This window comes from Pinus tabuliformis, chromosome 5_1, assembly GCF_031772625.1.
Source record: "Pinus tabuliformis cultivar Carrire ecotype Pingquan chromosome 5_1, CPIR1, whole genome shotgun sequence".
Taxonomy (NCBI): domain Eukaryota; kingdom Viridiplantae; phylum Streptophyta; class Pinopsida; order Pinales; family Pinaceae; genus Pinus; species Pinus tabuliformis.
The window spans coordinates 10078016-10104856 of NC_142305.1; the positions used below are offsets into that span (position 1 = coordinate 10078016).

The following is a 26841-nucleotide window of genomic DNA, read 5'->3' on the forward strand; positions in this document are numbered from 1 at the left end:
TTTCTTGGTTAAGGGTTTCCAAGGTAAAATCTGTGTCTTGTGTAATTCTTTGTTTTGAGCCAATATCTTCTAATGATTTTGTTAATATCATATTTGGTAGGTAAGATGTGGTCAGGTGCATCAAGGGAATGCTGATCCATCATGATACCAATAAATGCTAAGAGATCCAAGATCACAGCATACCAGCATTGAGAGTAGAGAGATTAAACAAAACATAGAAGGGCAAAACACTAGATTGGAAATCCAACCAAAGTACAATGTAAAGGGAAACCATATTTATACTTTGATATTTCATGGGATATATAGGGCTTGTTAACAAAAGCATCAAAAAATGGTTCAAGGTGGAGTGCATAACCATCTCCAATCAAGAACTCCCCACATCTAATTAGTACAAAATTTTCCAAGATATTTATAGTATAAGTATTCTCAAGGACATGCATGAACATATGACTGAAAACATCAATATCTCAAGTAGAATCCGCACTGCGAATTTCAGAGTAATATGCATTGATCTCTCTATATAAAAGAAAATGCTTGTATAATAACAAATGCCTGTTTGATAACAATCAGCTCTATTCATAACCATGTAAAAATGGAGAAAATCTAAAATTAAAGATTAAATGTCTACGAGAACATTAAATAAAATATTATTAGTATACTTTGTTCACTCTATTTTCTTGGCAAGCATTATACAGTAAACCAATAAGAGAGAATTATTCTCTGAAAAAGACTTCCAGAATGCTTCCCTGACATCATCAGAGCTTCTAGATCATTTTATTGGAGTTTTCAAGGGTAAGCTTGGACACCTCCAACATAAGTTGCCAGAACAGAAGGGAAGTCTTCTAGAATTGTAGCGTTCCACAGATTTGTGGATAGAACAACAAAATCTGCCCATTTTCCAGGAGAAAGAGAGCCAATATCGTTTTCCATAAAATTAGAAAAGGCGGCTGAAATTGTATAGCTGTACATGTAGAGAAAATATATCAGGCATGGCAAAAACAGTGCAAAAATTATCATGGTGCCAAGTGTACACTAAAAACCTGTAAAAGAAGTGGTACAACTCAAAACATTTGTGCCATAACATTTCAAACCACAGCCTTAATGTTTAAATTGGTTATAGAGCAACATTCAGCTTGCTTCCTTCACAAGAGGGTTTATTCCTCCTATCTCTGAGCAGCAAAAGTTCTCAAGATGAATGATGAATCTAAACAGCCATAAAATTACGAGGTTAAAATTATGTTATTTTATGTGGGCATGAAGAATCTAAACAGCCATAAAATTACGAGGTCAAAATTATATTATTTTATGCGGGCAACTTTTATATAATAGACACTTTTTTAAGCTTCAAAAGATACTCTTTACAGACACTGTTATTTATTCTTATCGGAATAAGTTCATATAAGAATATTCTGATTAACAAGAAAGTGCTCTTTCAAAGAGGAAAAAATGTCACATTTAACATGTTGATTATAGACTGTTAATTTTTCAGTGTTCTATTCTGTTATAATCACTTAAACAATTTCATTCACTTTCATTCACCCCAGCAACTGTTAAGCATTTATAGATAAAACAGAAAACAGTGATGCACAATAGAAGATAGCCAACCACAAGAAGACATATTTTGCTCAAAAACCAGGGAAAAACCCACAAGTGGGATAAGCCGGGAATCAATTCTTCTTCTATTAGTCAATCAATGTTCAACATGAGATACATAGTCCAAAATTCCAAATCGTATATCCATAACCAGTCAAAGTCAATGCTTTGACTCTCTAAGTCAACCAATTCAAAATCAGTCAATTACAAGAGAGAAAGTCAAATCTGGTCAAACATATCAGTCTGCAACAGAGGGCCGAAATTCAGCCTGTGGAGGTTTGGTCAGCCACAGTCAACAGCCTGCGATGTTTGATCAAAGTCAATGGTCAAACCTGCACAGAAAAGTTCGGTCAACCCAGCAAAATATTCGGCCTTCTTTCCTCAGACAGAATTAAGTCAAACAAGGTCAAATCCTCCTGCAACTTTCAGTCAAATTCCACACTCAAACCCTGTGGTCAAACCCTAGTGAAATCTGCGGTCAACCTCAGAAAAATGTGCCCAGAAAGGTTTGGCCAAACAGAGAATATTCCAGGAATATTCAGCCTCCCAAAACAGTCCAATCAGCTCGGTCAAACAGAGGCAAATAGCCCAAGTCAATGCTGGTCAACACATCCCAAAACAAAAAGTCAACACTGGTCAGAATTCTCTTCTCATTTGCACATGTGGATGTCTCCCTGCAATTTTCAGATCAGATCGAACTTGTTTTGATGTGTGATGGATGTGCCAAATGAGGAGTCAACGAGGTCTATTTATATGTGACTTTGGACGAGGAATTTCCACTGTGGGGCTGAATTGTCAAACTTGGTCAAGGGGCAAAACTTTAATTTTTCTCCATTGTTTGTAAATGAAAGTTCCAACCTTAGCTACCAGTTTTCAACACTCACTCTCAGTGAGCGAGGAATTTTAGGTTGCACCATAAGTCTTGTTGTCACCTAAAATGTAGACCTAGATGTGGGAAAAGTTTTTAACCCTACAAGGTAGTCTTTAAGGTGCAACGCCCAGAGAAGGGGCTGTCACCTATTCCCAACTCTCTTTGTTTCAGCTCTCTCCTAGGCAATGTTGCATGACAAGGTTAGTGTTAAAGAGTGCAACTAGGGGCTAAGTCCCCTTCCTAGAATCATGTTATGAATAAAATATATGATGAATTTTCTAAGTCTATCCATTAGAAAATTATTTTGTATTCTGCTGGTTTATTTCTCCTACTTGTCTAAATCCGAACAAGTTATTTAATACAGTTAAATATCGAAATAAACACAATACAGTCACAACATCTACAGATCATCAACTAAAAGAAAATAAGCACACAAGTGACACCATTATTTTTGGACAAATGTCTCCGGTAAAACCTAATGCAGGAAAACCGGTGCAGCTATTTTGAGGGTTATATTATTATGCAGTCATCCTGAGTACAACTAGGTGCCTAACCAGCTCACCCGATAGCAATACCTCTATATTCGGAAAAAGGTATTCAGAAAACTTGTCCCACGAAACCCTCTCCGGCACAACTAAAGCTTAGCGCTGGCCTTTCTGGCCTCTGCGTCAACCTCTTGCTAACCTGAGTCAACGCTCTGAGGCACTGCACAACCTCTGGGAGCCTCTGCGTCACTCCTTCTGCCCTCTGCGTGAATAACACAGTCTCTTTGGGCTCTACACTGCCTCTGCTAGGCCCTACATACCCTGGACTGATTGTTGCTTTGGCTCTCTCTCTGCTTCTGTGTCAGTCTCCCAATATTGTCCCTGCCTCTTTGCCTCGTACTCACTGCCCCTCGTTGTTGATCACTAATTCAACTTTGCTTAGCAACCTCGCTCTAGCAAAATGAATTACTGATCACTCTGGTGTGTTCTCCAACTAACCCTCAAGCCTCCTCTTATACTTTTCCTGTTGGTCCTTCAACGACCGAGATTACATCTCTAATGAACGGCTAAGATTAGATTTGGCTTGATCCATGTCATTTAGAACCTTCTAACCCCGTTTTATATTTATACCCATTAATATTTTATTTTTCCAAAGTTTAGACTTAGGAACTCCATTAAAAATATTAATTATTTTAATATCTCCTTAACCGGGTGGAATCTGCCCAAAGCATTTCTGGGTCTTGGAGATCTCATGTGCTTTAGCCTCTCCACCAATTTTCATGGCTAGAGCACATCCGATGCTACCCCAAATCGACATTCCCTCTTAGTGAAGATTGTGCTCTAGTAATACTCCAACTGAGCATCACTTTGATTATATGGCATTGGTACCTGTGTTGATTCTAGGCCTCCCCGCCCAATACCCTCTGCACTGCTGCATCCTGTACTGCTGCCCATGGCTCTGCCACTGCCACTGTTGCACCCGTACAACAGCTCCCTCTGCATCCGTGCTGCCGCTGGTCTTTTCTCCCAACATTGCATCTGCACTACAACCCCCTCTCATCATGTTGCATCGTGTTATTGCTAACTGCTACTGCACTGCAACTCAGTTACTGAGAAGTAAGTAACTGATCCACCCAACTACTAACATCCCTGTCAGGCTAGAAACACTCCCGATGTTGAAGCTCTCTCTGTCGCTATCAAGTGCTCCCTCTACTGCCTCTGCACTGCTGCAACAACTCCCTGCCTCTCGCACTGCTGCAAACCTCTTTGTGCCATCCTGCATTGTTGCAACCTCCTCTGTGCCTCTCGCACTGTTGCAACCTGCTAGCTCTGCGCTGCCCGGGACTACTGCACTGTAGCACTCTCTGTCACTTCATCCGCATCCGTCTCTACCGACATCCGCTAGTCCTGCTACTCCTGTTCGAGGCTCCCGTAGCAAGGTATAATCCAAGAGGTTGTGTACCTCAAAGATCCTGCCCCTCATCGCTTGTAGTCGTCCTGACTACAGCTTGATGTCTCCACACTTTTTCTCAAGTGGCACATAAGCACTCATGGCACACAGAACAGACAGGGTCCTGGCCTTCCAGACCACAAAGTTGGACGCTTTTTCCAGCCTGTCCTTATCTCTCTGCTCTTCTCTGTCGACTCCCCTAAGTCTCTCTACTTCCCGCCTGGAAGTTCTCTATTCGACTCCTACTGAGTCTCTCTACTTCCCGTCTGGAAATTCTCGATTCGATTCCTCTGAGTCTCTCTACTTCCCGTCTAGAAGTTCTTGGTTCGACTCCCCCGAGTCTCTCTACTTCTCGTCTAGAAGTTCTTCGTTTGACTCCTTCGAGTCTCTCTACTTCTCGTCTAGAAGTTCTCTTCTAGACTCTCTCTGAGTCCTGATTTCCCTTCTGGAAATCTTTCTGCCAATGTCGAGTTGCCTCACTCCGATTATCTGTGCAACTGCACCACTAATCCAGATTCCTTAGCTAGAAATCCGTCTCGGCAACAACTCCCTCCACCTTGGTCCTGCTCTGTTAGGCACTATTTTGACCACAGTAGCCCACCAGCTTTGCTCTGCAAACTACCCACAGGCTCCTATGCCCCAACAACTGAAGGATTGAGCCACTTGGCTCTATGCAATCCCTGCACCAACAAATCAACTCCCTCAGCCAACTGCGTCAGCCCTTTTGGCCTCTGCGTGAGCCTGATTCTTCCTCCCTCAGCCTTTGCGTTGCCTTTCTCTGGCCTAGAATGACGACGCAGTCCCTCTTCATCACTCCTTCCTTTGTCGCCTTCTTCAAAGATCAGCTCTATCACTCGGGACGGCTAAATCTGCTACAAATGCTCTCCTCGGCTGATACCTTCAATTTTCATGTGATCTGCAACCACGCTCTGATACCATGTTGACTTTTCTAAGTCTATCCGTTAGAAAATTATTCTGTATTCTGCTGGTTTATTTCTCCTACTTGTCTAAATCCGAACAAGTTATTTAATACAGTTAAATATCGAAATAGACACAATACAGTCACAACATCTATAGATCATCAACTGAAAGAAAACAAGCACACAAGTGACACCATTATTTTTGGACAAATGTCCCCGAAAAAACCCAATGCGGGAAAACTAGAGCAGCTATTTTGAGGGTTATATTATTATGCAGTCTTTCTGAGTACAACTAGGTGCCTAACCAGCTCACTCGACAGAGAAAAATACACGGCAACAATACCTCTATATTCGGAAACAGGTATTCAAAAAACCTGTCCCATGAAACCCTCTCCAGCTCAACGCTGGCCCTTTTGGCCTCTGCGTCAGCCTCCTCCTGACCTGCGTTAGCCCCAGGACTCTCTGCATCAACCCTCTGAGGCACTGTGCAGCCTATGGGAGCCTCTGCGTCACTCCCTCTGCCCTCTGCGTGGATGACGCAGTCTCTCTGGGCTCTGCGTTGCCTCTGCTGGGCCCTGTGTAGCCTGGACTGACTGCTACTCTGGTTCTCTCTCCACTTCTGTGTTGGTCTCCCAGTATTGTCCTTGCCTCTCTACCTCGTACTCACTACCCCTTGCTGCTGATCGCTGATTCAACTTTGTTTAGCAACCCCGCTCTAGCAAAATGAATGACTGATCACTCTGGTGTGTTCTCCAACTAACCCTCAAGCCTCCTCTTATACTTTTCTTGTTGGTCCTTCAACGGCCAAGATTACATCTCTAATCAACAACTAAGATTAGATTTGGCTCGATCCATGTCATTTAAAACTTTCTAACCCAATTTTATATTAATACCCATTAATATTTTATTTTTCCTAAATTTAAACTTAGGAACTCCATTAAAAATATTAATTATTTTAATATCTCCTTAACTGGGTAGAATCTGCCCAAACTATTTCTGGGTCTTGGAGATCTCATGTGCTTCAGCCTCTCCACCAATTTTCATGGCTAGAGCGCATCCGATGCTACCCCAAATCAACAATCAAAAATAATGAATAGTTAATTAATCATTAGTGTTGAAGAGTCATGTCTCCAACAACATGACCATTCGTGAATGGATACCTAACTAGGTATATAATCGGGACCCTCCATTGTAATCAAATCATCTCATATCTTCTTGTGCATATTGTTGATGTTCTATCTACAATCAATGTCAATGATGATAAGATACTGAAGTAATTGTTGCAAGCATAGAATATACTAGAAAAATTAACATGGTATCAAAGCTTTAGTGGAGCAAGGTCTCAACGAAGTATAATTTTTTGGGGTTGTTACAATTTTTGGGGTTTCAGACCGTGGTGTTCCTCTTTCAGATTTGTGTGGTAATATTGCTCTTAATACTCTGCTGCTTTTATTTATATTTGCTGGATAATAGCCTTTGAGGATTGATCTATGCACAGATTTCCAAGTTTTTATAATATCATTTTGATTTGATAGAAGTAGCAGGTATCTTTATTTCTTGATGATTTTATGATTATTTTGAATCTCTATTAATCTAATAATCAGATCTAAGTTTATAGAAGTTATCATTTAAGATTTGGGCGTTTGGGGAAGTCCTCAGTTGGACCAACTGACTCTCAGATTACAGAATCTAAAGAGCCTACTGTTCTTTAATTTCTAAAGTTATCTTACAAAATATTTTGTTTGCAGGGTTTTTCTTGGGCTTGTGCCTCTTTAAAATTTCCAGTTTATTTATAAATTTGTGCAAAATTGTTTAAATCTGGGAAATAGAGGGCTTTGATCTGCAGATCTGCTAGATCTATAGAATATCATTATAGATTTGTAAATATCAAATTTTTAATTCATTGGGGTTTTGGGTATTTCATATTTTTGTATATACATGCTTTGGGGTTTTCCATATTTTGTTTGTGCAGGAACAAATCTGAAGATAAAAGGCGATTTTTGTGGATTCTGGAGATAGATGTAGGCCCTGGAGGGCATCTCCATTTTGTTTGCAGGTTGAAGAGAAATTTCAAGAAGATCGTGGGAAAAAAATTTGTAGGGCCTCGAGGCCCTGCACTAGCCATCTCCAGCCTCTTTCTCAGCCTCCCCTTTTTCTTCTTTCGACCCCTCCTCCCTTTCGGTCTGCCTCTTCTCCTTTCAGCCTCTTCCCAACTCTTGGCCTCCTCATTTTCTCCTTCATCCCCTCGGCACTCTTTCTTCCTCCATTCTCCCTCTCCCTCTCGGATCCCCCTCTTCTGTTGCCTCCTTTCTCGACCTCCTTACGACCTTCCTCACTCACCCTCGGCCCTCACCTCCTCTCAACCTCCCTCATTCTTGGCCTCCCCTCTGCTCCATCTCTCAACCTCAAGGCATTCCACCCTCAACCCTCCCCTCCTTCACCAAATTTTTCTAACAAATTTCTCCTAAAAATTTTGACAAAAAATTCTCAATTTTTTTGTTTTTGTTTTTGTTTTTGCTCTTGTTTTTTGTTTTGTTTTGTTTTCTGTTTTTTTTTTTTTTCATTTGAGTTTCGCATTTGGATTTGAAGATTTTCAGTGATTTGGGCAGCTTGTCTCCAAGTATCTTCAAGCCTCTAAGGGCTGACTGGTGCACATCCTCTAAACCTTTCCTCACTTCATTTATCTAATTGAAAGCAAGGCTAATACTGGCATAGATTTTCAATTAGCTAAAGCTTAACAACAAATTTAATTTACATCTTTGACTGCAATGCATTTCAAAAATATAATTATTATTAGAAACGTTTTTGCCTGCTAATTGACAAATTTCTGAACATTGTTTCACTGCTTTTCAGTAATGTATTTCTGAGTTTTTTAGATCAAATACATCAGTAGATCAGTAGACTTCGCTTTGTATGTAGCTATACCTCCAGCAGAGAGGTGGGGAGACATTGATCTCTAGACTCCAGAGTTGGCAGCGCTGGGCAGGATCGCTTGAGGGTAGCATAAGACAAATGCTTCCTCATGTATCAATACGGAAGAAAGACGAGGGAGAAGTAGGAGCAAGCAACAACTTTCGCAGAGATTGATCAGTTGTCCTCTAGGTTGGAGGACGACTTCGCTTTGTATTCAGCTATACCTCCAGGAGAGAGGTGGGGAGACATTGAGTTCTAGACTCCAGAGTTGCGCAGAGCTGGGCAAGATCGCTTGAGGTGGCATCAAACAAATGCTTCCTCATGTATCAATACCTTTGCTACAGAGGGGCCATAGTATTTAGTAGCAGATGGATCAGTGTTGAGGATGGCACAGTCAGTTCTTGAGGGACAATTCCAGTACTAGTAGCAATTAGACACTGAGGGGCGCAAAGTAGTTGCAGTGCAAACAGTTACTTAGTGGACAATGTACAAGCTAGTAGTAGTCAAAGGCTCAAGAGGTAGCTACAGAGCCACTCCAGCAACATAGTTGATTCAAAGATTAGTTCTTAGTTGCAGTAGTTGCAATAGCAGTAGCATGAGATCAATCGCAGTGCAATAGCAGAATTGGCAGCAGTACAATTGTACAGTGCAGTGTCAGAAGCAGCATAGATGCAGGGTGGTTCAACTACAGTTATGGCAGATGAATCTAAGTTGCGCACTAGCTAGTGGGCAGTGGCAGTTAGTCATAGTTATCAAACATTAGTAGCATATATGGGAGGAGATGTTATGATATCGTTGTAGAAACCTTCCTCACTAAGAGGGAGTGTTGAGTTTTGTAGCACCAAACAGGTGTTCTAGTCTCGACTTTGGTGAGAGAGGCATAGAAACACAAGAACCCTAGAACCTAGAAAACGTTTCAGGAGAAAACACCCAAAGGTGGCTCAATTAATTTAATTAATCAGTAATTAAATTTTTACTAAGTCTAACTTAGGGAAAATGATTAATTAACAATAATTTATTGAGAACGGTGATATTTCTCTAGAAACTCACATGTATCGACTTAGAGATGATCTTAGCCATTGATGAGGATTGAATCATGGTCATTGGTGAACCAATGAGAGATTATAAGAGAAGGTCGATGGGGTTGGAGCTAAACACACTCAAGGTTGAGTTCCTTGGTAGAGATTGTTTCCCAACTGCAGTGATTCAACATATGAAAGTTCGAGCTAAAGAGGGGACGCAGAGACAGTGAATCCAAAGGAATTTTTCTTGTTCCGGAGAGGCAGAGAGAGGAGGTCAAGTTTATTCTCTAGGAGGTTGTGCAGGGGTTTGCATAGAGCCTCATTGTGGCAGTTCAATTTCACTGAGCAAGAGGTGGATTTAGTTGTCGATAGCTGTGGTATTTTTCCAGAGGGTCAGAGGATCATTCATAGAGTAAAAGTTGTCAGTCAGAGGAAAATTTGAGGCAGATCCGGGCAGTGCATGTGAGTGACTGCGCAAGGGTTGTGCAAGGGTTGTGCAAAGCGGTCCGAGTTAGTCAGTTCGAGTGACCAGATTGAGCCAGGATTGCTTGTGGAGGGTAAATTCCCTCGGTAATTGTTAAATTGGCAACTAGGGCCAAACTCCATGTGGGTCGGCTTATTTATGGCAGCTGATATTTTTATTGGATCCCTCTCGTCGAGAGGTGTAGGATTGATCCAAAGATCATCCGATTCCAATAAGTATTTATGGAGATATGAATTTATTTTGTTTATGTAATTATTATCAAGCCGACCAGCTCTTATGTAGGCTCTAGAAGCCCAACCGACGTGTCTATTCATCATCCTCGTTGTGGTATAAATAGATGAGGATTTGATATCATTTACACACAACTCTTGAGTGATCTCCTCCTCTCCACGTCTTGGGTTTTGGGAGGAGGAGTGAGACATCAAGAGAAACACACGCTGGCCCAAAGATGATGCCCTACCAATGCATGATGATGCCCTAAATGGAGAACGCAGTCATGAACTGAGTCGCTGTTTTAAGCAGCCCTAAAACAACGATGTCTGTGTTAATGTTCTGCCTGTAGTGTGAAGGATTGAACATAATAAGGCGTGACCGTAATAATACGACTGAAGGAATGGTTCTGAGCACAGACTCGATCTGGTTATGAAGGTATCTCGGGTTCGACGCGGGGCCTGAGGAGCTGATGTGAGTCCAGCAAAACGGTCTCCGCGATTTGGGTGGACGTTGAGATTTGGTCTCACGTCAAGTTCAGATCCAAATATTTCAGAGATTGGAACTGACAGGAGTGGTTAAAAGATTGCTTTAGTCTTATTGAGATATCAGTGACATTGGTTCTGAGATATATCAGCCAACGGCTCTATGAACATGGCCATCGAATGGCATTCATATAAAACGTGGAGAGCCGACCAATCTGATAGCACATGGAGCACATGAAAGAATCCATATGATACAACTATGATTTGATCTTAGGCAAGAATGCACATCAAGTTCATGGATGATCATATAGGAAAGTTCGATATTCAGATGTAAGCAACCATCGGTTCTAGAAATAGACACCTATGGAGAAATTATTGGCACATAAAGGACCGATATTTGAATGTATATCGCATAGGTATAGAGCCGCAGGAATATATATATTATAAAGGTTTAACATATGCATGACATGAGGATGCAGTCTCGGCATATCTGGAAATGAAGCGACACAGTCTCGGATACTCCTGATTTGTTTGGAGAGCAGTTATTGGATGAATGTCCGTCCACTATAATAATCAGTCAAGGGAATGAAGCTGCAGGCAAGATCTAGCCACAGTCCTAAATGAAGGATCTGGCCGCAATTAAGAGGAGAACTAATACGCAGTCAAGGAGGCATCATACACAGCACTAGGGAAGGTCTAATACGCAGTCCTAAGAAGAGCCCTATACCCTGTCCTAAAGGAGATCTAGCCGCTGTGAAGAGAAGCTCTAATCCGCATCAAAGGGAAGGCTCCATACGCAGTTAAGGTAGGCTCTATATGTTGTTAAGAAGAGCTCTAATCTACACTCAAAGGGAGGCCCTAATCTGCCGTCCAAGAGGCCCTTATACACAGTCATAAAGGAGCCCTAATTCACTGTCAAGAGAGCGCTAAATCCGCAGTGATAAAGAAGCCTAAAGCCGGAATCTATGAAGGCCTAATTCGCAGCTAAGGAAGCAGTATAAGCAGCAGATCTGAGGAGCCATAATACACAGTCATCGACTGACCCTAAGCCGCAGCAAAAGGAGCCCTAAACGCAGCAAGAACAATTCTGTTGACAGCATGAGGTAAGGGACTGTTTAGGCATCATTTTGTGACTGTGTTTTCTTCTTGTAGGAGGGCCGAGTTAGAGGAGCTCTAGATCAGATCTGTTGGGGTATCTTTGAAGGATCAAGGATAACGTTCTGCTGCCTGGAAGCTACAGGAAGACTGTGTGTTAGGCCACAGGCCATAACACCACAGTCAAGGTTTGTTCATGAGTGTTTAAGGGCTCATATATGCCCAGATCATCAGCATAATCTAGGAGCTGTCTTGTGAGTTAATACTACTAAGGTTAAAGGCTGTTTTGATGACTGTTGGAGGACTGGTGCTGTAATGTTTGGTGCCCTAACTGCTGAAGCAGTGACCGCTAGTGCTGCGAAAGACATCAGAGTTCTGGGAGATGTTTTGGGTCATGATTGGCTTAGTTTGCTGAACATCCTGTTGATACCAGATGTATGATCTTCAGAGGAAAATTCTGTCCTGTACGACCAGCATTGTCTTCTCTGGTCACGTCTTTTCTACTGCTGTCATAAATATCAGTCTTGTATATTTGTACTATCTCTCTCTCTGCTGAACTATTGAAGAATATAAGAAGAATTGATCAAGGGTTTCCCCACACATTGTGGGGTTTGTCCCTGGCTTGCGCCATATCTTGTGTCCTCTTGTCTTGGCTTGTCTTCTGCATATTATATTTATGTTCTATCTGCAGTTTATCGTAATGCTGATGTGATTGCTAACTATGAAAATTTAAATAAATTGCTCTAGCATAGAACATACAAAAAATTAACAGTAATTTTGCCAACATTTCTCTCAGACAGGATCACCAATTTGGCATTCATTTTATTGTACTCAGAATTTCACTGTTGCATAATAATAAAACCTTCAACTGCTGCATTGGTTTTCCCGCTTTGGGTTTTTCCTGGGACAATTGTCCAAAAATAATTGTCATATTTTTGTGTGTGCTCTATATTTCTCAATTTCCAAATTTTATTTTCCGCAACATTTTTATGGTGAAAATTGTAGTTGAGATTTTATTCGTTATTTTCGTAGCAAATATATTGTACTTAATTTTAATTAGTTAGAAGAATAATTTCCAGTTGTTGCAATAGACTTGAAAATTTCACAAGAATCTTCTGTTTCATGACAAGTCCAAGCATATTGAGATCAAATATCACTATTGTTAGGTCCTTGTACTACTAGTGTAACCCCTTATTGTTATTAGTGCAACCCCCTTATTATATTGTTGTGCTCATGTAGTCCCCGTATTGTTATTATTGTGACATGGTGTAAAGAGGAGCCGTGAGACTATCATATTTCGACTAATGAGTAGATTGCGGACATACTCACCAAGGCTTTTCCGAAAGGGAAGTTCTTGGTCTTCAAAGAGCAACTTGGACTAATGGATGTGACCCTCCCGAGAAAGGGTCCTGGTTAATCAAGGACACTAAGAGATGTTGTTCCCCCCTTTCTGAGCTCCCAGGGTGACGAATTGCGCTGAAGAGCTCCTGGGCTTGAGGGAGTTCGTGGACAATAGGTTTGTCTGATCCTTACCTCACGGTAAGTGTGTATCTCCCCTATTGTCATCTCAGGGTTGTATCTAATCCTTACTTCACAGTAAGTGTGTATCTCCCACTATCGAGTATACCTTAGTATGCATCCTACCCACAAGCTAGGCGTGTTGGGATTGTTCTTCCCCATCTGGACAATGGGTTGAGAGGTGACTTGGGCATGTCTAATCCCTACCTTGCAAGGTAAGTGTGTATCTCCCCTAAGTGCCTTGGGTTGTGTTTGATCCTTACCAAGCATGGTAAGTGTGTATCTCCTCCCAAGGTAGTGGATGCAGGTGTTCTACCACTTGATTCTTTAGGGTCCTGATGGGAAGATCAACAAACAATAGGATAGCTGAGATCCTTACTTCTATGGTAATTCGTATCCTACCTATTGTCTTTGGATAGAGGGTGGTAACTTGACCTCCCCTACAATGTCATATTCTTTTTCTATTAGGTTTGAGAGTGTTCAGCAAATGAGCAAAGATTAGCAATGTCGATAGATGACTTGATGATGACGAAATATTCGAAATGAGATTCATGATGTAGTCAGGAATTTCTCCCTAGTTGAGAGGGAGTGTTAATTTGGAAGCTTAGGGACAAACTCCCTCCTTTAGACAACCTTTCTCATCAAGAAAGACCCCTCCTTTCCCTTGGAAGAATTTCATTTGGTCAAGGAAAAATATTATTTTTAATGTGAAACCCACATGTGCACAAAAGTTCAAGTCGGCCTGGAAGAGGAAATTCGACCCCCTTGACCACATATAAATAAACATCACTTGACATCATTTGGAGGCATCTCATCACACATCACATCATTCATTCATTGGTTCGTACACTTCTAAAATTGCAGCCCCGAGCTATATAAATTTGAAATCAGCGAGCTACTGAAAGTCATCATTCTGCAGCTATCGAAAGTTGTCTTTTTGCGATTTGTGAGCTACAGAAAGTTGCTTTTCTCTGAATTTGTTGACTTTTGCAGATTGGAATCTTTGACCAGATTTGACTTTGAGGCTCATCTATTGGATATTGGTTGGTTGATCTCTTGGATAGTCAAAGAATTGACTTTGACTCTTTTTGTTGATGAATTGAATCATTGCACTCTCCACTGAACATTTTATCACAATCTAATGAGAAGAAGAATTTGAAAGGGTTTTCCTCCTTGTGGGGTTTTTCCCTAGACTTTGACCAAATTTGGTGGCTCTTGTTATTACTCTTGATTGTTACTTACTATTTATTGCATTTTATCATTTTATCTACAACTGCTGTTGATCATTGAAAGATTAAATTGTTCTGGAAAGATCGCTAATTGAAGATAAGAATTGGGCTAAAGTGATTGTATTAGCATAGAACAATGGAAATTTAACAATCGCACCAAGCCCCAGTTTCCTAGCTTGGCCTTGAAAGGAATAAATTAGGAGAGAGAAAAAAAATATAAGAATAGAGTGTGATCACCAACCAAATAGACCAGTCCCTTGCCCCTTGGGAATATGGAGTCTAGGATGTGATAGACTAGCCAAAATTGTTCCTAAGGAGGTAGAATGTTGATTTGGGGTAGCATCGTATGTGCTCTAGCCACAAAATTTGGTGGAGAGTTTGGGGCACATGAGATCTCCAATACCCAGAAAGGGTTTGGGCAGATTCTAAACAATTCAGGAGATATTAAAATAATTAATATTTTTAATGGAGTCCCTAAGTCTAAATTTAGGGAAAATAAAATATTAATGTGAATTAATATGAAACTGTGTTAGAATGGTCCAAAAGACATGGATCAATCCAGATCTAATCTTAGCTGTTGATTAGGGACTTAATCTCGATCGTTGATATGTCAACGAGAAAAGAATCAGAGGAGGTTTGAGGGTCACTTGGAGAACGCACCAGAGAGATCAGTGATTCTATTTTCTAAAAGCGGGGTTTGCTAAGAGAGATAGAATTAGTGATAGAGGGTTGCAGTTGAGGGGCATTGAGTACAAAAGAATAAAGAGATAGAGATAATGCCAGGAGAGCAGTGCAGTAGCTGGGGAGAGTAACGCAGTAGCAGCCATAGCTCATGCAGGGCCACATAGAGGTAGTCGGGAGCTGCGCAGAGCTTCAGAGAGGCCAGCGTTGCTGACATAGAGGGTTAGAAGGAGGATGCAGGGCCTCCTAAGGCTGACGCAAACCCATTCGGGGTGACGCAGGCCAGCGCTGGGCAGAGAGGGGCTGACGTAGTCCAGAAAGGGCAGACACTGGGGTTTATGGGGTAGATTGGTGTCGAGCAGCTGTTGGAAGGATCATCCGGGGTTTCAGCTGGGAAATTTGTCTCAAACTGAGAGGTATTACTGCCAAGGAAATTCTCTGTTGGGTAGGCCAGTTTCGGCACCCAGATTGTACTCTGATATTGCTTAATAAGAAAACCCTCAGATAGCTGCACCGGTTTTCCCACATTGGGTTTTTTTGGGGACATTGGTCCAAAAATAACGGTGTCATTTGGTGTGATTGTTTCTATTTCTTTCAGTCGTTGATCTGTAATAAGTTGAGCATGCACTAGTGTTTATCTTCAGTATTTAGTATTTACATTGTAAATAACTTGTTAAGTAACAGAACAAGTAGGTAGGAATAAATCAGATAAAGTGCATGGAGGGTTTCTAACTAAGTAGACTTAGAAACTTCAACATGGTATCAGAGCCTGATTGCAGATCACAGGAGGGCTGAGGACATCAGCCGAGTGAAGCAATAGCAGCAGAAAACCGTTGTCCCAAGGTGACAAATTGTTTCTAGCAGAGCAACAAGAAGAGAAGGGTGACATAGTACCTACGTCATCAAGGGTGAGCCAGGAAGAGGCAGCGTAGAGGCTAAGGAAGGCAAAGGGAGCCTCACGCAGAGCCACGCAGAAGCTTGGAGGGCTGACGCTGTTGGTTGAGGAGGCCGGGTTGCTGGTGCTGGGATTGCACAGAGCCTAGGATCTCTCACCTTCAGGTTGCTGGGGTTTAGAAGGCTGTGGGAATATTGCAGAGTGGAGCTGGTGAGGTACTGTAGTCAGAACAATACCTGACAGAGCAAGGCCAAGAGGAGGGAGTTGCTACCAAGGGTTTCTAGCCGAGGAACTTGGATCAATGGTGCGGTTACACAAGACGATCAGAGTAGGGGGCATCCCGACAGCAGCAGAAGGATTTCCAGGAGGGAAATCGGGACTCAGAGGGAGTCCAGAAGAGAACTTCCAGACGGGAAGTAGAGACTCAGAGGAGTCAAATGGAGAACTTCCAGGAGGGAAGTAGAAGAGCATCATGGCACTACACGGAGTAAGAGACTAGGATAGATTGGACGGAGCGTCGAACTTTGCAGTCTGGAAGACCAGAATCTTATCCGTACTTGACAAAAATCGTGTCAAGAACTTCGCCTTGAAGGTTATAGCTATCCCAGTTGACCCTAATGATAACGACAAGTACGAGGAGGCAATGGCGAGGGCCAAGTGCATCATACTTGATGGGGTCAAGGACCATGTAGTACCACACATTGCCAAGAAGGAAACAGCATATGAGATGTGGGAGGCCCTCAAGAAATTGCACCATCATACTTCTGTGCAAAGAAGAATGTTACTTGAGAATCAATTGAGGTCATATTAGATGAAGGGAGAACCGATTGACACCTTCATCGGAGGACTAAATGAGATCCGAGATCAATTGACTACTACAGAAGCCACGCTGGATCACGAATTGATGGTGAGGACGGCCTTGAATGCAGTCTCAAAAGATTGGGAGGTATTTGTCCAGAGTATAATGGGCAGAGGGACACTTCCACCGTGGGATGAGATGTGGGCTGCTCTTTGCCAAGAAGAGATCAGACGGCAGTTGAAGACAGGTAGCAACAGCAAGGGGATCAAAGTCAAGTAGGAGGAGGAAGATGTTTCCTTAGCATCTGAGGGAAAGCAGGAAAAGCGGAAGAAGAAAGATCTCTCCAAGACCAAGTGATTCCACTATGGAGAGCTAGGTCATTATGCGACCCAGTGTTCAAGGAAGAAGAGTAAGGGAGAGCCTTCCGAGACTAAGGTAGCGCCAACAAGGGCAGAGAAGGAAGTTTTGACAGACGATAACTGTGCCATGAGTGCACACGCACCACTTGAGAAGAAGTGGGGAGACATTGAGCTGTAGTCAGGAGGACTATAGGCGATGAGAGGCAGGATCCTTGAGGTACCCAGCCTCTTGGATTAGACCTTGCTACGGGAGCCTTGAAGAGGAGTAGCAAGACTGGCTGAGTTGGGTAGAGATGGATGCAAATGAAGCTATAGAGAGGGCTACAGTGCAGGAGTCCCGAGACAGTGTGAGGCTAATAGGCTGTAGCAGTGCGAGAGGCACAAGAGTGTTGCACTAGTGCAAGATGGCAAAGAGAGTTGTGCAACGGTGCGAGATGCAGGGAGTTGTTGTAGCAACGTAGAGGTCAGAAAGGGAGAACTTGTTAGTGGCAAAGGGAGCTTCGACATTAGGAGGGTCTCTAGCCCAACAGGGAGGTCAGTTACTTACTTCTTAGTAACTGAGTTGTAGTGCAGCAGTGGGCAGCACGATGCAACATGATGAGAGGAGGTGCAGTGCAGATGCAGTGCTGGGAGAAAGGACCAACAACAACACAAATGCAGAGGGAGCTGTCATACAGATGCAACAGTGGTAGTGGTAGAACCATGGGCAGCAGTACAAGATACAGTAGCGCAGACGATGGTAGGCAACAGGCTTAGCATCAACACAGGGAGCGATGCCGGATGATTAGAGTAATACTCAGTGAGGAGTATTGCTAGAGCACAATCCTCGCTAAGAGGGAGTGTTGATTTGGGGTAGCATCGAATGTTCTCTAGCCACGAAATTTGGTGGAGAGGTTGGGGCACATGAGATCTCCAATACTCAGAAAGGGTTTGGGCAGATTCTAAATAGATCAGGGGATATTAAAATAATTAATATTTTTAATGGAGTCTAAACTTAGAGAAAATAAAATATTAATGTGAATTAATATGAAACTGTGTTAGAATGGTCCAAAAGACATGGATCAAGCCAGATCTAATATTAGCTATTGACTAGGGACTTAATCTCAGCCGTTGATATGTCAATGAGAAAAGTATAAGAGGAGGCTTGAGGGTCACTTGGAGAACACACCAAAGAGATCAGTCATTCTATTCTCTAGAGCGGGGTTTGCTAAGATAGATAGAATGAGTGACCAGGAGTTGCAGCTGAGGGGCATTGAGTACAAAAGAATAGAGAGGCAGAGATAGTGTCAGGATAGCAGCACAATAGCTGGGGAGAGTGACACAGTAGCAGCTAGAGCTCACACAGGGCCACGCAGAGGTAGCTGGGAGTTGCGCAGAGCTTCAGAGAGGCCAGCGTTGCTGACGCAGAGGGCTAGAAGGCTGACGCAGGGCCTCCTAAGGCTGACGCAAACCCATCTGGGGTGACACAGGGCCAGCACTAGGAAGAGAGGGGCTGACGTAGTCCAGAAAGGGCAGACGTTGGGGTTTCTGGGGCAGATTGGTGCTGAGGAGTTGCCGGAAGGATTATCTGGTGTTTCAGTTGGGAAATTTGTCTAAAATTGAGAGGTATTACTGCCAAGGAAATTCTCTGTTGGGTAGGTCAGTTTCGACACCTAGATTGTACTCTGATATTGCTTAATAAGAAAACCCTCAGATAGTTGCATCGGTTTTTCCACATTGGGTTTTTCCGCAGACATTGGTCCAAAAATAATGGTGTCATTTGGTGTGATTGTTACTGTTTCTTTCAGTCGTTGATCTGTAATACATTGAACATGCACTAGTGTTTATTTTCAGTATTTACATTGTAAATAACTTGTTAAGTAACAGAACAATTAGGTAGGAATAAATCAGATAAAGTGCATGGAGGGTTTCTAACTAAGTAGACTTAGAAACTTCAACACAAAAGTTTGATGTCCTAGCAAAAAAATTTCAATCATTTACCTATGCAAAAGAACAATGGATTTTCATGGTAGAGCTTCTAGGAGTTCACCACTAGGATAATTCAATACATGTTATGAATGAGTAATGCATGCAATATTCATCTAGATAGCAACTCAATTAATCTTCAACAAATTAGGGCACAGTTTAGCATGACCTAAAATCAATAATTCCATACATTAAACATTGAGAAATAGATATTCAACAATTAAATGCACTTACAAGATAACATGCAAAATTTCCATCCATTTGAACAAAGTATAGCTCCAAAGAATATCCAAGATCAACTCCAAATATCAAAATGCATCCAAGATCTCCAAAACATACACGAGGACAAGTCTAAATTCCTATAATGAGGCCAAAAATCCAAATGTGTGATTATGATCTTCAACAATGAAAGGATCCTCTACTTATATGAAGCATCCAAGTTCTAATTTAGCCTAGAAGCCCCCTAAAAATCATAAAGTAATAATGTGTGGCAACATGTAAGGTCACAAGCCTGTTGAAAATGTAACTAGTTTTGGTCTTCATAATTGTTGTTATACTCATTTCAATATGTATTCTATGTAACAAACAAGAGAAGAAAAGAAAAATTAATTATTATTAAATGGGTTTCATGCTCTTTATTGGTCTTCTCGGTAAAAGCAAGTTCTTCATGCTTCTAGGGTTTGTTAGGTCTTAAGATTTATTGTCATGAGTCAAAGGAGTCAACATCATGTTTATAAGACCATTCTGGGAAAAATGTGATTGTAAAAAGAATTATTTTTGAGTCTAGAAAGTCCTGGAAACTCCAAAAGTACATGTCGGCCCAACAATTACAAGGAGGGAATATGACCACTTGAGAAGGCTATATAAAGAAGTCGTTCAACCTCATTTAGCACTCACTCACTTCACAAGTTCGATCAGTCAAGAAAGAGTTCGATTTGTAGTCAGGAAATAGGAAGAAGAAGAGAAAAGGTCTAGGAGAAGAAAGAAGGACGAAATATCTTGTTTTTGGGCTCTATCTCTCTCACACATGCGAAGATTTAGGGTTTCTGGTGTTGCAGAAGGAGGTCGAAATTGTAGGTTTGAGTTGCAGAAGGATGAAGTGCATAATCTTGTAGCTAGAAGGAAGAAAGTGTGAAAAATCCTCAGCACGAATCCCTACTGCAACAACTGATGATATTACTCCTATTTGTTAAATTCCTTTAAACAAATTACTTGCAGTTTCTTATGGAAAATATTGTAATACATACACTGCATCCTTCACTTAATTAAATATTATGCGGAAACAAGAGACCGAACAAGAAGGAAAATACAACACAAATGACAATGTTATTTTTGGACAAATGTCCCCGGAAAAACCCAATGCGGGAAAACCGGTGCAGCAACTTTGAGGGTTTTATATTATTAAGCAGTAGTTTCTGAATACAACTCTGGATGCCCTCCCGACAATCCAGTTACAGAGAAATACAACTAGCAGAGAAGAATTGTGAGATTACCTCACTCTACCCGACAAATCCCGGCTGTTCCAGCAGTTGAATCAACTGTCCCCGACTACAACTACGCTGCCCTTGCGTAGTAACTGAGTGGGCCTGCGTGGAGCTCTCTGAGGCTCTGCATCAACTCAATTGGGAAACATCTTGCCTTCTGGAGTAGTTTCCAGCCCTCCCGGCTCAAAAATGTTAGCTCCTCTGCAAAACTTGGACTTCTGTGTGGGTGACTGAGCTGCCTCTGCGTGAGCCCTTTTGGCTCAGCGTCAAGCTCTGCATGGGCCCTTCTGGCTCAGCGTCAACCCCTTTGGTGTCTCTCTGCCTCTCTTTGCTGCGTATCCCGGGCTTTGGAGAAGATACTCCAACCCAACTATCCCTTCCCTTCAACTACAAGAAATCTACTCTATCAAAATTTCCTCTTGAGAACTTCTCACTTCAGAAATTTGATCTCTTGATCTCTCAGTGTGTCCTCCAAATGACCCTCAAGCTTCCTTAAATAATCTTCTCGTTGACATTCAACGACCCAGATTAAAAGCTAATCAATGGCTAAGATCATTTTATAGCTTGATCCTCGTCTTCTTCTAGAAGTTACACCCATAATTAGATTAATACCCATTAATATTTTTAATTTCCTAAGTTTAAACTTAGGGTCCCATTAAAAAAATTTAGTTATTTTAATAAAATTGTTTCTGGGTGCAATTTCCCAAAACACTTTCTGGGTTCTTTGGAATACATGTGTCCAAGCCTCCCTGCAAAATTTGAGGCCTAGAACACATCCAATGCTACCCGAAATCAACATTCCCTCTTAGCGAGGAATGTGCTCTAGCAACATATGCTGCTGCATACTGCTTTGAATCGGCCTCTGCATTGTTGATGTCTGACATGTTGTCCACCAACTATTGCGATGTTGCTGCAACTGTACTACTGTTGACATTGCCACTGTCAACATTGCATCTGTACTACAACTCCCTCTCAAGTGTTGCATCTGTGCTGCTGCTAGCACTGCCACTACAAACTGTTGCTGCTACTCCATCAACAACGGAAAAACATCCAAAATTACTGAACTAATTGTGTTCAGTATGATACCACGTGAATGCTGAAGCCTAACTACTGTTAGTCTCTGCACTGACCCTCTGAATATACTGCGTTGCTGCTGACTTCCGCTCTGTGCCATCTGCACTGCTACCAACTCTGCTTTGCGATGTTCAGTCTCTGGCGCTCCTAGCTAATGCAACTGTCTCTCCATCAATCCTCGGCACCATCCAACACTAGTCCATCCTGCTACTTCTGATATGGGCTCCTGTAGCAAGGAATTGATCTGAGAGGTGGGTTCCTCAAGGATCTTGCCCATCTGTAGCTCTTTCGAACTACAACTCTAAATCTCCCCACCTCCCTCTTGGAGATGCAGCTACCATCCCTGCCAAATAGAAATCTCGAATACCCTCCTCTCTCCTCTGTGCTATTGCTGGGCTAGCTTATGCACTCCCATTTGGAGCTAGTAAAATTGTTGCCCCTTGCTGCTGCTCAGCTCTAGAGAATTCGAATTCCTTGGCTAGGAATTCTCTGAGGAAGAAATTCCCTCAACCATGCTTCTCCTCTCTCTTTTGACGATTTTCTGCCTAGCAAATTGGCTACAGAAAAATCTGCATCCCACCAGTTCTTCTCACACTAAGGCTTTAGCGTTGCTCCCTCTACCACGACAAAAATTTGATCTGGAAGCCCTTTTCTTCGTTGACTCTCTCGGAGAGATTGCCTCGAAATTTCAACCCTCCAGCTAAGAACTGCGCAAATCCTCTGGGTTTTGAATTGCTGCCTCCTGCAGCTTTTTGATTTCCCTCTTCTGCTCAGCGCTGGGTTCTCTGGCACTGCTCTTCTCGTTTCACCTGCAACTCTGATACCATGTGAAAAATCCTCAAAAGGAATCCCTACTGCAGCAACTGATGATATTACTCCTATTTGTTAAATTCCTTTAAACAAATTACTCGCAGTTTCTTACAGCAAATATCATAATACAAACACTGCAGCCTTCACTTAATTAAATATTATGCAGAAACAAGAGACTGAGTAAGAAGGAAAATACAACACAAATGACACCGTTATTTTTGGACAAATGTTCCCAGAAAAACCCAATGCGGGAAAACCGGTGCAACAACTCTGAGGGTTTTATATTATTAAGCAGTAGTTTCTGAGTACAACTCTGGATGCCCTCCCGGCGATCTAGTTACAGAGAAATACAATTGGCAGAGAAGAATTGTGAGATTACCTCACTCTACTCGGCAAATCTCGGTTGTTCAATTTAATCAACTATCCCTGACTACAACTACACTACCCCTATGTAGTAACTGGGTAGGCCTGCATGGAGCTCTCTAAGGCTCTACGTCAACTCAACTGGGAAATGTCTTGCCTTCTGCAACAGTTTCTAGCCCTCTTGGCTCAGAAATGTCAGCTCCTTTGCAAAACTCAGACTTTTGCGTGGGTGACTGAGTTGCCTCTGTGTGAGCCCTTTTGGCTTAGCGTCAAGCTCTGCGTTGGCCCTTCTATCTCAATGTCAACCCCTCTAGTGTCTCTCTGCCTCAATCTACTGTGTATCCTGGGCTCTGGCGAAGATACTCCAACCCAACTATCCCTGCCCCTCAACTGCAAGAAATCTACTTGTTCAAAATTTTCTCCTAAGAACTTCTCACTTCAGAAATTCGATCTCTTGATCTCTCAGTGTGTCCTCCAAATGACCCTCAAGCTTCCTTAAATAATCTTCTTGTTGACATTCAATGGACCAGATTAAAAGCTAGTCAATGCCTAAGATCATTTTAGCTTGATCCCCGACTTCTTCTAGAAGTTACACCCACAATTAGATTAATACCCATTAATATTTTTAATTTCCTAAGTTTAGACTTAGGGTCCCATTAAAAAAATATTAATTATTATAATAAAATTGTTTTTGGGTGGAATTTCCCAAAATGCTTTCTGGGTTCTTTGGAATACATGTGCCCAAGCCTCCCTGCAAAATTTGAGACCTAGAGCACATCCGATACTACCCCAAATCAACACTCCTTCTTAGTGAGAAATGTGCTCTAGCAATATACGATGCTGCATACTGCTCTGACTCTGAAGCAGCAACCTCTGCATTGTTGATGTTTGACATACTGTCCACCAACTACTGCGTTGCTGCTGCAACTGTACTGTTGCTGACACTGCCATTGTCAACACTGCATCTGTACTACAACTCCCTCTCAAGTGTTGCATTTGTGCTGCTACTAGCACTGCCACTGCACTGCAAACTGTTGTTGCTACTCCATCAGCAACGAAAAAACATCCAAAATTACTGAACTCACTGTGTTCAGTATGATACCACGTGAATGCTAAAGCCTGACTGCTGCTAGTCTGCATTGACCCTCTGAATATACTACACTACTGCTGACCTCTGCTCTGTGCAATCTGCACTACTGCCAACTCTGCTCTGCGTTGTTCAATCTCTGGCGCTCCTAGCTACTGCAACCATCTCCCTATCGCTCCTCGACACCATTTGACACTAGTCCATCCTGCTACTTCTGATTTGGGCTCCTGTAGCAAGGAATTGATTCGAGAGGTGGGTTCCTCAAGGATCTTGCCCATCTGTACCTCTTTTGAACTACAACTCTAAATCTCCCCACCTCCCTCCTGGAGACGCAGCTACCATCTCTGCCAAATAGAAATGTCGAATAGCCTCCTCTCTCCTCTATGTTGTTGCTGGGCTAGCTTACGCACTCCCTAATGGAGCTAGTAAAAACTTTGTTGCCCCTTGCTGCTGCTTAGCTCTAGAGAAATCGAATTCCTTGGCTAGGAATTCTTTGAGGAAGAAATTCCCTCTCTCTTTTGACAATTTTCTGTCTAGCAAACTACAGGGACAAAAATTTGCGTCCCACCAACTCTCCTCACGCTGAGGCTTCAACACTGCTCCCTCTGCCACAACAAAAATTCGATCTGGAAGCCCTTCTCTCCGTCGACTCTTTCAGAGAGAGACTGCGTCGAAATTTCAGCCATCTTCCTAAGAACTGCGCAAATCCTCAAGGTTTCAAACCGCTGCCTCCTACAGCTTTTTGATTTCCCTCTTCTCCTTAGCGCTGGGTTCTTTGGCACTGCTCTTCTTGTTTCACCTACAGCTCTGATACCATGTGAAAATTCCTCAACAGAAATCCCTATTGCAGCAACTGATGATATTACTCCTATTTGTTAAATTCCTTTACACAAATTACTTGTAGTTTCCTACGGAAAATATCATAATACATACACTGCAACGTTCACTTAATTAAATATTATGTGGAAACAAGAGACCAAGCAAGAAGGAAAGTACAACACAAATGACACCATTACTTTTGGACAAATGTCCCCGGAAAAACCCAATGCAGGAAAATCGATGCAACAACTTTGAGGGTTTTATATTATTAAGTAGTTGTTTATGAATACAACTTTGGATGCCCTCCTGGCAATCCAATTACAGAGAAATACAACTAGCAAAGTAGAATTTTAAGATTACCTTACTCTACCTGGCAAATCCCAGCTGTTCCAATAGTTCAATCAACTTTCCCTGACTACAACTACGCTGCCCCTACGCAGTAATTGCGTGGCCCTGTGTGGAGCTCTTTGAGGCTCTGCGTCAACTCAACTGGGAAATGTCTTGCCCAGTGTTGTAGGAAACGTCCCCCCCCCCACGGGTCAAAAGCCCGATCCGCGATCCGTACGGATCCGTGGGGGATCCGCCCTCCGAAACGCGTTTTGGAAAAACTGAAACGCGGATCGGGCTGAAAAATGTGGTTCCTGCCATTTCGGAACCTTATGGCCCAATCCGCATTTCAGTTATTTCCGAAATGCGTTTCGGTTTTTTCCAATCCGTGTTTCAATTTTTTGGAAACGCGTTTCATATGGAGATAATTGAGCAACTATATGCTTAGCACTGGTCCATTTGGGAGCATGCACGCAAATAGCGATTCCAGGATGATGATGATCGCGTTAAGATGCCCCGTCCATCTGGTCCCTTGGTTCCTAGGTTCCATGGTTCAACACCAATAGCAGGGGGTTCGTCTTCATTAGTTTCAGTGCCACAACTTCCACAGGCACCATCTTCTTCATTGCCACCACATGGAGGCCTGCCGCCACGTTCTCTTCGTGGTGGAAGGAGGAGAGATTAGTAGATATATTCACAATTTACTACTTTTGTCATAGATTAATCATTAGACTTGTAGGCTTGTGAATTTGAACCTTTTTGTCTTGGCGGTGACCAAGTGACCTATTTTGTAAACATTATTATTTGAATTTTGGACATGACAAATGTTGACAGTTGCTCACTTGCTAGATAAATCATAATATGCTCTATGTTTTATGTTTTATAATATGCTTAAAAATTTGATGTATGTTTGTAATTGCTAGAATATAGATGGTTGATGCTCGAATAATTAATCATTGATGTACATACTAGTAACTACAATGGAATCATGGATGCCATATCTATCTTGATTTATGCAAAAATATGCATGTTTTCATGTCTTCTACAACTAATTTGGTATTTGGGATGTTTATTTTGAATATAAATGCAAAAATAATATATATATATATATATATATATATATATATATAGATATATATATATATATATATATATAGATATATATAGATATAGATATATATATATATATAGTAGACGCTTCTGCAGACGCTTCGCTTCCTAGATTTTTGGAAAATGACACTTCCGCGTCCTTGCTTCCAAAAAACGTCCCTGTTTTGTCCCCGCTTCGTGCAACATTGGTCTTGCCTTCTGGAGCAGTTTCCAGCCCTCTCGGCTTGTAAATGTTAGCTCCTCTGCAAAACTCAAAGTTCTGCATGGGTGACTGAGCTACCTCTGCATGAGCCATTCTGGCTTAGCGCCAAGCTTTGCGTGGGACCTTTTGGCTCAGCGTCAACCCATTTGGTGTCTCTCTGCCTCTCTCTGTTGTGTATCCTACGCTCTAGAGAAGATACTCCAATGCAACTATCCCTACCCCTCAACTGCAAGAAATCTACTCGATTAGAATTTCCTCCTGAGAACTTCTCAGTTCAAAAATTCGATCTCTTGATCTCTCGGTGTGTCCTCCAAATGACCTTCAAGCTTCCTTAAGTAATCTTCTCGTTGACATTCAGCGACCCAGATTAAAACCTAATCAATGCTAAGATCATTTTAGCTTTGACCCTCGTCTTCTTCTAGAAGTTACACCCACAATTAGATTAATACCCATTAATATTTTTAATTTCCTAAGTTTAGACTTAGGGTCCCATTAAAAAAATATTAATTATTTTAATATAAATGTTTCTAGGTGGAATTTCCCAAAACACTTTCTAGGTTCTTTGGAATACATGTGCCCAAGCCTCGCTGT

General features: G+C 42.0%; 1 protein-coding gene across 4 annotated transcripts in view; it reads right to left on the reverse strand.

Moving 5' to 3' along the window:
* Nucleotides 1–521: 521 nt before the first annotated feature.
* The window catches only part of LAF3 (Amidohydrolase family), a 320467-nt gene continuing 294147 nt past the window's right edge, over nucleotides 522–26841 (reverse strand). For 3 of the 4 annotated variants that reach the window (XM_089431667.1, XM_089431665.1, XM_089431666.1), the window contains one exon: nucleotides 522–961. In XM_089431667.1, the coding sequence (XP_089287793.1) occupies nucleotides 787–961 (175 nt within the window). In that variant the 3' untranslated portion in view covers nucleotides 522–786. Of the gene's footprint in view, nucleotides 962–1651; nucleotides 1926–26841 lie in introns of those variants that run through there. The other variant, XM_089431668.1, reaches the window with a different exon arrangement.